The sequence below is a fragment of the Anopheles marshallii genome, chromosome 3 (genome assembly GCF_943734725.1).
Source record: "Anopheles marshallii chromosome 3, idAnoMarsDA_429_01, whole genome shotgun sequence".
NCBI classification, from domain to species: Eukaryota; Metazoa; Arthropoda; class Insecta; order Diptera; family Culicidae; genus Anopheles; species Anopheles marshallii.
Window position 1 is genome coordinate 70,800,030 of NC_071327.1, and position 16,891 is coordinate 70,816,920.

The window sequence follows — 16,891 nt, forward strand, 5'->3', positions numbered from 1 at the left end:
CGCCCTGCCCAGTATGTCGTCCACCGGTGCACATTGCGCCCATGCATGGTTGGATGCCGGCTGGGCCAGCTCGGATGCTGGAGTGGCTGTGGCCAAATAAGAGAGAATTGAGCCGTTCTTGGATGATGGAGCACGGAGGCAAAAACAAAAACAACATTCACAAACATCGCTCTCATACTTTCGATCACAGGCATCCGCCGGACAGTGGAAGAACCCGCGATCGTCCGGACCCACCAGCAGTGAGAGATCGTCGTTCAGTGCACTGCTTTGCTGATGGGTGGGCAGATTGCCCCGGCCGGCCATAGCGGCGAGCGGCGAATCGAACGTAAGCGCTAACGGGTCGTCACAGAGCGAAGAGCTGGTGGTAGCGGCGGTGGCACCGCCAAACCGATGCAAATGTGCACCCAGCTGCTGTTCGAGCGTTTCCACCACATCGTCCGGAAGGTCACCATCATCGTTGCCAAGCGCTTCGTCCACAATGACGGTGGCCGTTATCTTATGCTCCTCCTTCACTATATCCGATGTCAGCAGCTCGGGGCACGCGGTGTCTGCAAGAGAGAACGGGAAAAGTAATATGTTAGTAAAATGGCAATATTTAACGGGTGCGGGGGGTGGGGGGGAGGAGGTGGGTGCTCTCTTCCGCCTTGAGAGTGATTCCAACGCCCAGAACAGAAGAGATCAACAGTGGAAAAGCCTATTAACACAAAGTCAAAGTATTATAAATACACGCAACATAATATATGCTGGATGGTGGTAACAATGGACAGGGATGGTGGTAACAGGGTATTTGGGGGGATGACTAGGGGGGAAAGAATCGGGTGTATGTTCAGGTAATGAAAGGTCAGGTGCGTATTGTGTTGTAGAGCTGTAGAAGTTGCGAGTAGTGTGAAGTTGGCGAAGAATTAAAGTCCACAAAACTCTTCCAAGCTGGATCGTTCCGAACGAAGTAAACACGGCACAGACCAGACCACATTCACACACACACACACACACACACATACACTCCGGGAATGCACATCCTTTGTTGTTGGCTTTTGAGAAGAGGAAGAACCCCCCATTTGCCCTCAACACTTTCTCTCTTTTGCATGCAGAACATTCAAACCCGGCAACTCGCAAACACAGCACGCAGCAGAGACAGCGAAATGGCACACATATCCGGTTTTCCGTTTTTTCACGTGTTTTGTTACGTTTTTTTTCTCGCTTGTTGTGTATTTTCTTTGTGTTTGTTGCGCCGGTGTTTTATGTTTTATGTTTTTTTTGTTTGTTTGTTTGTTTGATTGTTTTGATTACGTTAACGGTTTTTTTCTCTCTTTTATTATTTCCTCTTTTCAACAATGTTCCATGTTTCCCGTCAAACATTCAGATTCGCACAAGCAACTATGTATATGTGTTTTTCTTTCTCTCTCCCTCTTTCTCTCTATCTCTTTCCCTCCTCTCTCTCTTCTACACTTCACGCCCCGCACACACAATTCGATCCTCGACTGCTCTTTTGCTCGTAAATGATCCTCTTCCTTTTGCTTAATATGTGTATATAAATATATAGCTATGTATATATATACGATTTGTTTTTTGTTTTTAATTATTTTCCCCCTTTCATACATACATATATCTCTGTGCCGAACCGTGTTTTGATCGCTATGGTCGATCGAGGTGTTTCACCCCATTCCAACAAGTTCTGCCTTTCTTTTGGTCGACTTCGACTAGTAGTGCCAGTTTAGAGGTCGATCGTTTATCGCGCGTTGTTTGCAATTGTTACTTTCTCGCTGTTTGTGTGTATGTATGTATGTATGTATATATATATAATATATAAGGTGTTTCACTTTTGTTTTAATTAATAGATTTATCCGTTTAGTTCCATTATTTTCTCTCCTTCTTCGTACGACTGTTTATTTTTTTTTTTTTACAACACGCTCGGCGTTTTGTTTCTTAGTCGCGAAGAAATGTTAATAAACAAAATAATAAATGATCATTAGTTTTGGTATAAAATGTACACACTACTCTCACTACACTTCTTCCTCCACTGCCACAGGTTGTAAAGCGTGTTGTTTTTTTTTTTTGTTAATTCTTCAATTTCACTCCCTGTTATCGGCCGCTTGTGTTGTTTTGTTTTTTCCCTTTTTTCATTAATAGTACACACGTACACGTTTAACTTTTTAAGCAATGCGGGCACGTATTATCCCGCACGAGTACGACTCGTTCTTAGTGTTGGGGGGGGGGTTAATGGTTGTCTTACACATATTTTACCATCGGGGAGTTGTTACTATGCTTGACGTAAAGATGGTTTTAAGCTGTGTGCGCGAACCCTTGTGAACCCACGCATCTATCGATCGGTTAGTTTTGTCTCTATCTTTTGTTTTTTTTTTTATCTATTTATTCGCCCCGTACACAAAAATATATATATGTATATGTATATCTGCACATTATCCACTTTGTGGCGAATGGCACCCCAAAAGTCCTGACCGCAATCCAACATATATGGCCCCGGCTTTTGCGTCGTTTGTGGTAACTTTTGTGATTTTGTTTCTCTATATTATCCCGGTGGCATATGTGCCATGCATGATGCCACACGATGGAACGGATGCGCAAAATGTTCGCTGCTGCGTGGTAACTGTCCGATTGGCGGTAGCGCAGAGAGGCGCGACTCGCTATAACTTAATACCCCGATATATCCTTCTTTTTTTCTTCATACAAAACAGATAACACAGACTTCAAAGGATGAATATTAGGTTCGGCCGATTGCTGGTGCGTTTTTTTTTTTTCGTATGCGTTCCTTCGGTAACTTACGATCACTAGTAGATATCCACTTGGATGAAATCTATTTATACGCCCCCCCTCTACCTAGATCCACTGGTGCAGCTTATCTTTTATGCGCGTCACACGCAAATAATGGTGAGTCAGACCTCTGTGCTGTTTTTTTTTCCCCGGCAAATAGCATTTTCTTGCATTCCTAACGATCTGTCGTACCTGTCTTCGGAGCAAAAACAGGATTTTAATAAGGAGATCCAATTCGTTGGTTTACTTTTCTCGTCCTGTGTACAATGGCGCAACGCTGTCTGCTCGTTTAAGTAAATGTGACCCTTCTGCTCCTTCCGCATGCCAGGCTTCGCTCTGTAAAAGCAATGCAAAAACCCAACACAATAATTGCGCTATAATGTTTTTGCGCTTGCTTCCCCCATTGCTAGCGTTTATAAGATTAGTTTCCCTTCCAATCGCACACCATATACACACCAGTACTGACGACTGCTAACCACTAACACTACTACTTCTTTTGCCAATGATCGCGCACATGTCACACATTTGATACACTACGCCCTTTTCTAAAGGGCGCCCCCGTACGTACTACACGCTTCCCCATCCACAAAATGCTTCCATTGATCCTTTGCTTGGAGTAAAACAAACTTCGCACCTAGTTTTATAAAATCATTCTGCTTTTACCGAATGCAACTGTGTCGATTAAGGTTCGAAATCTGGCCGCCGTGGTCGTGAATAAGGTGGCTTCGATCAAACAAACAAACACACAACACGCACACACGATCAGTTAACCTAAGCTGCAAGTTGCTGGAATAGTGCAATTGCAAATAATCGTATCGGTGTCGTTCACCAACTTGCTTTGTTTCGTTTTCTGTTTGCTCTACCTTTTCTAAACTTTCGTTTTTTTTGTTATTTTATCTGTGTTTTGTGTGCAATATCTTCCATTTTGGTTGCAGATATGCTTGTTGGTTTGTTTTGTTTTGCGACGCATTCTCAAAATATACTTCCATCTACATACATATATATATATTCGTTTTCGTATATGTGTTTTACACCTTCTCTTTTTTCCTACAGATTCGTCTAAACGTTCAAGCTCACCGCATTGCTCAACTCGAGTTTTGTTCTCTCTATACATATATAATTTATCTTATGATTTTCCTGCTCCGAGTCTACAAACAGCAGCAGTTCCTCTGGGTTTCACTTTTTGTTTTTTGTTTTAGCGTTTTTTTTCTTCTTCTTCTTTTTCCTCTTCGTAATAACAATAACGATCACAAAAAATCACATCAATATTTCCATTCACAGCGCATTATTTTTTATCATTTTTATTCTTCTTGTTGTTGTTTCGTTTCTTTTTTTTTCTATCTTCCTTTGTGTGTTTTATTTTGTTTTGATGTTGTAAATTTACTTTTTCAAGCAGTTTTTTTTGCTATTGTTGTTGTTGCATATCGTTTCATAACTTCAGTTGTATGTTTGCATCGGTAGCATTGATTTAAAAAAAAGCTTTATACGCTTTTACCCGCCCAGTATAGGCTGGTAAACCCCCTCGCATGATGATCTGTTTTTTTTTTTAATATCAAAATACAAAAGGGATAAAATAAACTAACAAATTCCTAACCGTTCATCATTACGAACTCATGCAAGCACAGCAAAATGCCGCCCAATCAACTGGCCACACGCAAAGCGGGATCCGCAAAATCGGCATCGGCGTCCATTTTGTGGTTTTGCTTTAAGTAACTGTTGCATTCTAGGTTTGATTTTTGAATTTAGTCTCTTATACCAGGCATTGGCATTTGGGTAAACATGTGTGCGGTGGCGATACACCGTGGGCGCTAATCGAAAGTGGGTGATCTTTCTTCCATGTTTTTCTTTTTGGTCTAGGTGGTGTGTATGTGTTATGCCTGGAAGCAGAATCCTGTCCTAGTGAGTGGGGTGGTGGTAGTGTGTGTGTGTGTGTGCGGATGGGTAAGGAGCGAACTCAAAGCTTTTCGTAGTTCCGTGTGTTCCGAAAACGCCTGTACGCTTTACGTGAACGTTCGTTCGCCTGGCCTGGAACGCTTGATTGCAGATTGCCCCCCACTATTTACAAAACTAATCGAAGTCATGCGGATCGTTTAGTGGCTCGTTTCTACCTCACACATTTGTTGTTTTTTTTTTGTTTTTCCTTTACCCCCCCTCTTTTTTCATCGATTAGTGTTCGACAATGTTTTCGTTTTCGTTTCTAGTAAGTAGTATGCGAGTTAATAATATGTCTATCCCAACTAATATACCTCACCAGTAAGATGCTTCCCTCTTTCTTTCTCTCTCCCTCTCTCTACCTGATCGTTTCATCAACAGGCGCGATTAAATTATTGACGATCGGGTTGTAAATCTAAGCTATCGTGTATCGTATTCTCCTAAAGTGTTTTTCTTCCACACAAACTGTGCAGACGCGTTAACCTTATATACCCACATTCGCATACAAACACACTCTCTCTCTCTCGCTTGAAAAAATTAAATAAAGAACGACTATACTCTTTTGCAAATATCACAATCCAATTGTTTCAGTTTTTTTTTTCCTTGACCATCATCATCATTCGGCGCTTGTTCCATCACACTACTGCCTACAGCTACTACCTGCACTACCCACCCAGTACCGGGGAGGAGGCAGTTAATGCGCATATATTTTACCACTAAAAAGGGGGGCCCCCTATGCTTTATTCAATAAATGCATAAAGCTATCTATTCCGCATCGTTCGTTATGTTGTGTCCCAACAGCTTACAACGCTATGTGTTTTACCGCTCACCCGCCGCCCTGCCCTGCAATTAGTAGGACCCACTCCCGATACTTTAGAATCCGTTCGAATCCAACATATTATTTGTGTGTTCCTTCCTTCCTACCCCAAAACATATACAGAAGCGCTAACAACAATTAATGGTAACCGTTTGTTTCTCTGTGTGGGTTTTTTTTTTACTGCACGTTAGTTAGTTCTCCTCGGTCTCCTGACTGCGACAAACAAAACAAAAAACAACCCCTTGGAACAACAAAGCCCATTTGCCAACAGGTGATCACTATTAATGTACGACACTAAATTATAGAAATTTAGAATTTTGAACTAAAGCGATGTTTGTGTTTTGTGTGTTTTTTTATAACAATAAAGTTGTTTGGCATAGAATTGCACACACTTGCAAGCGAAAGTAGTTAAACGATCGGAAGCTAATAACAAAGCAAAAGAAAAAAAAAACAAATCAACCAAAAGCTGCACAACCGTTACTGTGTGTGTGTGTGTGTCGCTAATCCTCGGCACGTTCTTTAACCCAACTTTTCATTCGCCTAATTAAATCTTACATCCATTATTGCACTGCAATGTCCGTTCACACAGCACGGGACCGATAAGCGATCGCTTCTTCCCCCGTTTCAATTCGTAATGGTTTTTCTTTTTGGTTCTTGGAACACGGTACTAACCATTATGAATTGATCCCACGCGCGCAATAAATATCCCTATCCATCTCAACTCCGCTCAGACTATATAACACAGTCCATACACGTCTAGTATCACAACACACCTCGCGAAAAACACGTGCACGGGTCCGTCAAAGTTCCTACAACTCCACCTCAACCGTACCGTTATGTGCTCAACACAGAAGGAAGCTTTTCAAAAGGTGTACACCACACACACCCTATGTTTTTGTTTTGTTTTATATGTTGCGGTCGGAAAGGAATCGCTTTCGGAGAGTCCCTTATAATAACCCGCGGCGGTAGAGACCTATCAGTATATTGTTAACCCGTTCCAATTTACGCTTAATCTACTCATCCTGACTATTGTTGGGTAGTGGTGGGGCCGCGGTTTTTTTTTTGCCTACAAGGTTATTAATTGCGCCCGATTGTTGTTGTGTGTTGTTCAAACGAGATTAACAGTGTGAAACGCATTAATTCGTCCCCTTTTGTCACTTTGTCACACCCCATGGTTTGTTGGTAAAAGCTGGGAGCTTGGCTCACCCTTGTTTTTTTGCTGGAGTTTATCATAAATATGCTATGCAATGGTACAACACTTGCACGAAAGCTAATTTTGGAACCGTTAGAGCTACAGGAGCAGTCGTTTTCAACGCGCTTACATCCCTCCCCCAAGGTTTTGTTGTGTCCTAATTGGGTCTTTTTTGTTTTCTCTCCGAACGCACAAGAACAAGAGAAATCTTACTCATATACAAATTTAACAAAAAAATGACTCGAATGCGTTACATGCGGAAATAGCTTATTTACCCTGCCTTGGACACATTACTGGACGCGTCCAATCCGCTGTGCGTGGTGTGGTACACAATTAGCAGTGTATTTTAATTCAATATATTGTTCACAATACGATTGAAAGCAAAAGAAACACTTTCACTAACTGTAACCGATTGATAATTCGTTAGATCTGTATGTGTGTGTGTGTGTGTGCCTTTGAAGCTGCTTGGTTGACTACTTTTAATAACATGACGTTCGAAACTAGTACGATAAGCAATAATTAAAACTGCAAATTGGTGTAGGCTGGTACGTCTGTGTACATATATGGCGGCAAAACAGGCAAAACTCTTTATAAGAACTGTTTAAGGTAAAACAAAATCCATAAAAATAAGAATGTTAAGTAACTGACCCACCTAAAACTAAATGTATGCCTATAAGTATATGTTTTTTTTTTTTAGACCCTTGCGCAACTGTTCAACTCGCAGTGCAATTAACCTGTTTGTGGCGCGGCTATTCATTACGGTATTCTTCGTTTTGGATTGCATCCATTACGATGATGTTTGTTAAGCTGTGTTTCCATTTGTCCCACCTATCTCCGGGGACGCGTTTCTGTAGGTGTTCGAATATGATTAATATTGTGTACCGGGAGTTCATGAAAGTATTGCACGCCCTGCAGATTTTGGTGTGTACTTAGTACCAGTAACGAACAAAAAAAAAGCAAAAAGAAAGTCCTTGCAATCACTAAAGTTCCAATGGTTTAACCCTCACACACGCGTCCGCGAGTTTGATGAATACTCCCGGACTATACACGCACATGTTTCGCACAAATTCAACTCTGTTCCGTTACTTATATGACCTGCCCTGCAGTACATTACTACTACTACTACTATCCCAGTTCCCAGTTCCCTCTTACGCAATACGCACGCGATCGTGTCGCGCTACCCCCTGCTACACGATATGCTCACAACTGCTTGGCACATGAGCACTCGGCGGTAACCTTAATCATGGTATCCTTCTACACATTTTGCAACAGCTCTTTGTCAAATCCAATTTGATTAGTTCAATTTCTTTTTACATCCCGCTACGGATTCGTGTGTTACTACTTCGTTAGAATGTGATTTTTAATCCATCTCGTGACCCCCCGCACACACGCGCGCGGCCATCTGACTATAAAACACGAAGACTTACACCTCCTCCATTGCCGTCGGTGTGTCGGTGTCCAACAAAACGGCACACGCGCGCCGGTTTTCCCCCGTGTCCCGGTGCGCTTTTACACACCAGACCGTTTATGGATATGGGGGTTGGTTTTGGTTATTTCTGACTACAAACAATTCCATGTTAACGATAATTTAGATGGTAATAATAATAATAATAATTATGTAAAAAAAAGGGAGAAATAAAATAGTAAAGCAACTCAAATGTACAACGTTAGATAATGGTAACAACAGTTGCGCGGTAATAGATAAGAGAAGGACAAAACAAATGGGGGGGCGCGCGCTGGGCGAAATTTAAAAAAAAAAGTATAACAGTTATAACAATGTATGGGCTCGCTTTTGCTACATTTCGCGCAATTACGCTTCCACAGCTTGTTGGCTTTCTTCCGCTCCACGGTCCATCATTCCACGGTTGCAGTGGAAATAGCAGTGCCCGGATCCCGGTTTAGCTGCACAACGGTTAATTGAACGATCACTCACATCACGACCAAGCTTCAAACAAAGCAAGCGTTGTGGGTGAGCGATGCGACCCCCGCCTCCTTCGCTCGAAAAACCTCCGAATAAAAACGCACACACACAGACACACGGTGCATCACAACGCCATCCCAACGCCTCAATCATCGATGCTGATGGGTGCGCATATGCAGCACAAGGTTGTGCTTGTGTTTCGACTTCTTGTGACACACGGGACACTCGAACTTCGGCTCGACCCCACACTCGAACCGGATGTGGCGGTTAAGGCTGTGCGGCCGGGCGTACGAGTTGCCGCACCGCGTACACGAATAGGTACCGCCAACGATCGGCGATGGCATGGCCATCGGTTGCGGCGGCGGTGTCGTCATGCTGATGCCCTTAAACATGGGCATGGGCAATGCGGCGGTCGTACTCGCACTACCCGTGTTCGCCGTCGCGGCCAGCTTGATCGCGTTCGCTGCAGCAGCCGCATACGATTCGGGTTTGACGCCGCTGGTAAACTCCCGCAGGTAGGTCGCCGGTGTCAGCATGCGCAGATCGCACGGTTGCTCATCGATCGGTGGCGATTTCGGTGACAGCAGCGGCAGTGCCACCGTATGCGGCTGCTGTTGCTGCTGCAGCGCCAACGGTTGGGCTTGAGATTGAAGCTTCAGCGATGCCACCAGCTGCTGCTTGTGGGATGATCCTTCGCCTGCATCCACAACACCACCACCACCACCGCCGCCGCTGCTACCGATCGGTGGTGAGTGTTGCGTAGCAGCTAATGGAAACGTCACACCCACATCGCTTTTGATGTATTCCGCGATCAGCGGTCCACTAACGAAGGCGACTACCGCCGCTGCTGCAGCGGCCGCAGCCGAAGATCCGACCGACCCGACGTTAGCCGGCTGCTGCTGATTAAGCGCCATGGCTATTGCTGCCGCTGCATCGCTATTGCTGGCGGTCGCAACGCTCCCGACACCGGCGCAGCTGTTGCTGCTGTTGCTGCTACTGCTGCTGCTGCTGTTGCTGCTACTACTACTCGCACTACTGCTGCTGCCGGTGCAGCCCTGTATCAGTGCACCCTTGCTATCAACACTATTGCCCGCCGTCGTGCCACTGTTAGTGACGGTCGCGACGCACCCACTACTGCCGCTCGCAACGTTCCCGACCAGCGCAGCGGTACCGGCTAGTACCGGCGCAGCAGCTCCATCACTACCGGACTCGTTTGCGGTATCAACCTCTTCCGGTGCTGCCACTGCTCCGGCCGCAGTACCACCGGCCAATGGGCGACGGCCTCCATCGGTGTCGCCGGCTTCACCTACGGGTACAGAAACTGAACAAGTAGAGTTATGGTTTTAGGTTCAACACATTTCTTCAACCGCACAACAGTTTAACAGTTTTGTTTTGTTGTTTGTTGTTTTTTTTTTATTATTTCAACCCCCTTTCCCCGTGGTAGTGTGGCAAAAAATGTTTGGCAAATTGCGTAAAGAAAGGTAATTAATGGTTTTTTGGGGTTTAATGTGTTTCTGTGTTTCAATCATTAATTGTTTCATTTTATCTCTTCCTCTATTTCTGTTCTCTATCTCTGTGCCTGGCTTTGGGTTTTTTTTTGGTGATTTTTAGACATTTACTCTCGACACACATGATCTTTTTTAGCCTTAAAATGATTTCTTTTGTTATTTTCTTTTGTGTTCATGAGTTAATTAGTAGCTTCCTTAATTGTTTTAATATTGGTTTGTTTAGCATTTGCTTGTACAAATTTGTTATAAACTCTTTCGTTTTTACTTCTTAAATTTTGAACTTTTAAACAATTTGCATTCGTTAATAGTATTAGTATTTCGTTGTGATTTTTAAGATTATTTTTCTATTTTTTCCATTTTGTCAAACTGCTTTCTTTAGTTTCAGAAGCATTACGGAAAAAAAAATCGATCTAAACGAAACCATTTTTTATCATATTTAGATCATTTGCGTCTTACAGATATGGGTCCGGTTTATGGTTCCTAAAGCTAACATTTTTTTTTATTTAATAAAACACCATAGATACATGTGATTAGCAAAACAAAAAAAGGAAAGGACAAATAAGCACACATATAGAGTGAAGGTACATATGCACAAAGTACTTTTGTTTTCAATTTTGACTGCATAGATAAGAAAACCCAAATTCTTCCAAACAGTGTGTGTATGGGACGTATTTGATAGTCTTACTGTTGTGTTTTGTTCTTATATTATCATATTATATCATCCAATTATGTATTGCAATAGTAACCGTGTGCATATAAACGTCTCCTCCTGCTGTGCATCGTATCATGTGGCTAAATGCAACACATGAAGGTGAAATTTGTTCCTTAAGCTTCGGTGCGTTATAATGTCACTAAGGAGAGCCGACGAGCTTATAGCAAAATGAACAAGTTGGTTAACACATTTAAAGGCACCCACCCCTGGCGGTATGATTCAACGCATCCACTCGCACAAAGGGCGCACACACCAAAGTATTTTTTCAGATTTTCTTTTACAATTTTATGTAAAAAAAAAATAACAAGCATTTTCCGAAGCCTCTTTCATTTTCCCACGCGTTCCCCTTCCTAGCACCTTGCCTTTTAATCCTTCCCCCCCTCCCCCCCTCTCCCTTTCCCACACACGCCACACACAGATACAGACACATACACATATATTTATATAAAACACAAACAAACAAATACATTTATAGCAGATTTAAGAAAACAGAGAGATAAAGAGAAAACAAAAACTGAGATGTATAAAAACAAAAAGAAACACATGAAAAAAAAAATAACTTATCGCATAATACAGGGAAAAGAAGTACGCCAGAGAGAGAAAGAGAGCACGAAGAATTAAAGAAAAAACAAAACGTTGAAGTGTGAAATGTACGCGCAAAAGTTATTGATAAGTAGTACATAAGGCGTAAAACCACATCTTGCCACCACCATTTTTAAGTTGCGTGTGTGTAAATTGCAAAATGAGAGCAGAAGGGGGATGTATATGATATTTTGCATAAAGAAACGTTAAGAGATAATATAGATAAAAGTGGAGACAACATGTGTGTGTGTGTGTTTGTGCGTGCGCACGCTTGGTTGTTGTGATTTTGAACGATGAAGTAATAGCAGGGTGAAGGTGGAATATGTTTAATTTGTTGCAAATTCTTCTCTCCTCTAAGTTTATAATCATTTTAGCAGTCGTTCAATATGCTAATTCCCCCGAAAACAAAGCTAACAGTAGGTAAGTGGAAAAGAAGAGAAAAAAAACAAAATCTGCGACTGTCGTGACACATTCCACATACACATACAATCGCTCGTTCATTCCACGCAAAGTACACACAAGGGTCGCACACGGCAGAACAGTTGATCGATTGGGTATAGTAGTAGTTTGACGGTATCGAAGTGCGCTCCTTTCATCCCTGGCCAAACGAACGTACCTTAACGTTTGATTTATCCTACATTACTTTTTGTATGGTAGTTGCGTTTTTGCTATTTGCTGTTTGTTTGCTGTTTCTATTCTAACTTTTACCTAACCTTTTGCTGTTTGAGCTATTTCTTTGGCGTTATTCAATTCTCGTCCGAAATGTGCTAATCCTAATAAACGTTTGCCGAGCTAAGGTTGCTAACAACTAAAACAAAAACATAAAATCATAGCTAAATGCATTGCACCGCGCAAATGCAAACGTGCGTGTGTACCGGCGTCGACGTGTACAAAATAAGAACAAAACAGGACGTATGTATTTTTATTGGGAAAATTCTACAACCAACAACAACAACGATACAGACGATGGTCGCTAAAATACAAACGGATCTTCAACTCTAGTGAACAAACTATCTGCTTTAATAATATTTTGGGCAGTATTTTGCGCACTGTATTCACAAGTGTGGATCAACACGTTGCTCTATATATGCGTCATATTCGCTCCCATTGGGGTTTTTCTTTTCTTTTGCTTTAGCATAACGGTCCGATACGATGTGTGTAAACAGCATGCGTTGTTAAATATATTGCAACAAAACACAAACAGAGTCCAGAGTGTTCCATGTACCACAACGGGGGATGGGGAAGGACACACAGTTTCACGGGGAGAAGCCGCCCACACTCATAACCATCCTTTCTGTATCCACCAGGCGCCATTACGGACGGTGACCCTAAAATGAAAATAGAACATGTTAATAAAAAAATTGAATAAACCGCCGCTTTTTTGTTGCTCTCCCTGCGTACAACATCTAAGTCACGCACACACACACAAACATATTGATGATTCAATACACACGCAAACGCACACCGGCAGCATAAGTTTACCTCATTTATGCGTTACTTTCCCAGACTTTGTTGTTAGCAATGTGCAATATATATGGTGTATCGACCTGTGGGGTGTGTGTACATTTAATTATACAAAACCGGTTGCTTATTTTGCGCAAAATGAAATGCAAACACTGCACTGTGCATTTACTTTATTTGATTTTTTTGTTTGTTTATATCCGCGTTTTTTGCACCGCACAGTTTACCCAGCTGTTCACCTATATCAGTTCTATCTGTTTTCCTTTCATTAACTTGTTAGCAAACTGAACATGTTTTTTTTTGTTTTCACCCTTTTCTTTGTGGTTGCTGTTTTACACTACGATGCCATTCTATTGCCCATTGCTATATATGCTGTTGCTATCTTCACTTGTGTTGTTTTCTTTTTCCTTTCATTCAGGCAGCAGATAAATAGAGTTCTTATTACAATATAAGGTGTATTTTTTTACCATTTAATATTAACTTTGCAAATTTTTGTGTTCTATTGTGTATGTGTGATGTACAAGTGTACGGAATGTTTTGTTTTTTTCGTTTTTTTTTTTTGCAGTGGAATGTTTGATATATCTAAAGCTGCCCACTCTTTCTCTCTCTTTCGCTTTCTCTATCCTGTTTTTCACTATTTCTGACTGTATCTTCCCGTGCTGGATGTTTTATATATCTGTGTGTTACTCACGAAAGGATGTTTTCATCTACGAATAGAGCATGTATCTCATTCACCGTTTCTGATCAAAACGTTTCCTTGCTGCTTGCATATTTCAATATGCGTGGTGGTATTGAAAAGAAAACGGAGTGTTAATGGCGGCCTAATTACCCTATTTTTCTATACCATTTTTTTTGTTCTTTGCATAAGCCAGCAATAAGACCACACACACACACGCACGTTACATATTTGTTTCTAGGCAAACACAGTTGTTTGTTATTCACATTCCGATGTGTGTGCTGCTACTACCAGCTTTTACTCGCACCCGTACCCCTTGATGTACTTGTTCATAATTTTTGGTCTACAACATGTTGGTTTACCTTTTTTCACCCTGTCAAAAACGTTTCCACACTCCAGCTGCTTTTGCTTGGTATTACTGGCGTACTATCATACTCTTATGCACTATAATACAGAATACACCACACTCTGCATACAACACGGGGTGAGAAATGGAATAATGGTTGGTGAATGTATCATCCAACAGTTTTCTTCTGTTGCTTTTTCCTTTTGCTGACTCGCAGATATTTACACTGCTGGTATTCTGTAGATGCTCTGTCACTGGAATGATTTCGTTTTTTTTTTCTTTTGCCTTACTTAGAATCTTTCATATCCTCTTACATGTGTAGACGACGTTCAACAAAATAATAAAGAAATAATAATAAATGGGCGCGAAGAGAATACACAACTAAAAAACCACTAAACATACTTCTCCTACAGTGTAAGATAAAAAAAAACGAAAACAAACTAATAATTACATGTTAGGTTAAGTACACCCGACTAGATAAGTTAATAAAACTGTTAGGGTTAGCATTTGCAGTTAGCAGCCTCCATTCAGCCTTCACTTAATTATCTTCTTTTTTTCCTGCTGATAAAACAATCAAATATAAGGAAACTATACATACAGCTCTATGTATCTATATATATATATTACTTTCCATGTTTTGACTACAGTCACACACCCAGAGTATGGCACTAAGCTGGGAATGGGTAAAGGTCATTTTTTCCGTTTTCCCTCTTTTGGTTTTGTTCTTTGTATATATGCGCGTTCATTATAACTGCATAATTGTGTAATGTGTATAAAGTCTTCGAGTAATGGCAAACCGTTCAATGGCGTTTGTTAATGAAATGGGGAAGAGGGGGTGCCGCTGCCTCTGCTGTTTCCATGCTAATGGCCGATTGCACATCCTGATATATCCGAGAGCCGCTAACTTATGATTCTAAACAATACGTACGAATTTTTTTTTTTTATGCCGCCCTTAAAGCGAATGAATTTATGACACGAAAAGTTACTTCATTCAGTAAGGAAATCGCTGCGCCTGTTCCATCTTCAACACCGCTTCTACAGTGCAGGAATGTTTTGGTAAATTAAAAACTAAACCACGCTTGTTTTTCTTCGATAAATGTATCCCAGCCATAAAGAACTGAACTAAACAAACAAACCAAAAAAAACTCACGAATCCAATTCTATCGGATTGAGCAATTTTTTTCCCTATCTCTGTTCTCTGTTTTCGAAACGTTACGATCCAAAGAAGATATACGAATGGGTACATTCTTCTCGCAGATCAACGAGACCAAATCAATTTGAAATAAATAAGCGAACTAAATCGCATTGGTGCCATTAAAAAAAAAAAAGGGACAAAGCCTTTCGCTTCCCCAATACACAGCACCATACAGCGCGCGCGCGGTGGTATCAATTTGCTCTGCTCTTTTTTTCCGCGTTTGTCCGTCTACTCTTCGCGCCCGCAATATACATTAAAATACTACGGCAAAACCCTTGCTGCGTTTACAACTACTAAGTCTGGTAGAATAAATAGGGGCAAAAAATATATTGAGCTAAATTAAACGTATTTTAAATAATGCTAACCAACCATTCCGTTTGTCCCTTTTCGCCTCCGTACTCTTGTTTCGCATCGCTCGCAAATTATGTGATTGTTTAGTAAATTAATTCAGTACAGACTTAACCGAAGCTAATCAACTAGTTAAGGAATGTTTTCCTGTGGTTTGTTTGTCTTTTGTTTTGTTTTCTTTTTTCGATTGTGTCTTTGTTCGTGTCACGTAAAACACATCACACCTAATCACCTAACCTTTCTGTTTGTTATCCGGGGCAGAATATTTATTAATAATCGGTCATATTGACTTTCTTCTCTTCCCTCCAACGCTGCAGGTTAAGCGAAACAGCATGCGTGGCGTCTCTGGGACCCGTTTCAGTAGTAAATGATGTGTGCACGTTGTCCACCGCCAATACCCGTGCCGGCAACCACACGACGGATGCGTCTGCGCGACAGTCTCGTTCTTGGTTGCGTTTCATCATTAGCTTCCGTTTCGACCTCCACCTCCGTAATGGCGGCGGGCGCAACAAGAATAGTGGCAGCTCTCGTACCGGACGCACCACCGTGTGACGGGTCGGCAAACTTAACCTCCTCGGCGGCGGAGGCACTACTGATGAAGGTGACCGTAGAGGAGGAACAGGAAGGAGCGAACGAGGAGACGGAGGACGAAGTGGACGCCGACGTAGACGACGATGTGGAGGCAACGGCAGCACTGCCGGCACCGGACGTCGTCGTCGCGGTCGCCGCCAGCACCAGCTCTCAGTTGGGCTTGCAGAACTTCGAGTTCAGGTGGCGTTTCAGGTTGCTGTGTATATGCGTCTTGTAGCCACACAAGCGCTCGCAGAAGTACTTTGGCGGCACGCCGCACTCGTTCTTGATGTGACACTTCAGGCTGTTCTTCCATTTGTAGTTCCGGCCGCAGCTCTTACACTTCCACGGCTTCGCATCGTTCTCGTGCTGAAACATGATCTTTTCCTCCTTGCGGCAACCGAGCGAGCTAGCGCTACCGTTGCTGCTGGCGCTCCCTCCGCCTCCGCCGCCTATGCCGATCGAACCACCGGACATTGTCGTTGCCATCAGTGAGCCGGCAGACGTGAGGATCACGTTACCGTTACCGGTCGATTTCAGTGGCTTCATGAACGCTACCATACTGCCGCCACCTCCCGACGGGGACGACTTCTTCGCCACCATCATGCGACCGACCGTGGTTACCATCGGGGCCAGTGCGATCTTTCCGGTCGATTTCTTGCAGCGCCAGGCCGGGATGGTGGTCGCGTTGGTGGTGGTAATCGTTCGTTGCGGTTTCGCGTCCGTCACGATCGTTCCCGCCGTGCCGTGGTTCGGCACCGGTTCCGCAAACGCGATCAGATCATTATCGTGCCAGAAGTTTTCCAGCTTGATTTTGGTAATACCGCCACCAAGCGAGCTACTGTCCTCGGGATCTTCT

General features: G+C 42.6%; 1 protein-coding gene across 1 annotated transcript; it reads right to left on the minus strand.

Moving 5' to 3' along the window:
• Positions 1-16,203: 16,203 nt before the first annotated feature.
• Positions 16,204-16,659, minus strand: LOC128712106 (longitudinals lacking protein, isoforms A/B/D/L-like). Its single transcript, XM_053807002.1, has one exon. It carries the CDS (start codon positions 16,657-16,659, stop codon positions 16,204-16,206), a length of 456 nt encoding a protein of 151 aa, XP_053662977.1.
• Between the last annotated feature and the right edge of the window lie 232 nt (positions 16,660-16,891).

What these genes read in the sequence shown, in the direction of transcription:
- LOC128712106 (XM_053807002.1), bottom strand. Translation starts at nt 16,659, where the DNA reads ATGGTAACCACGGTCGGTCGCATGATGGTGGCGAAGAAGTCGTCCCCG.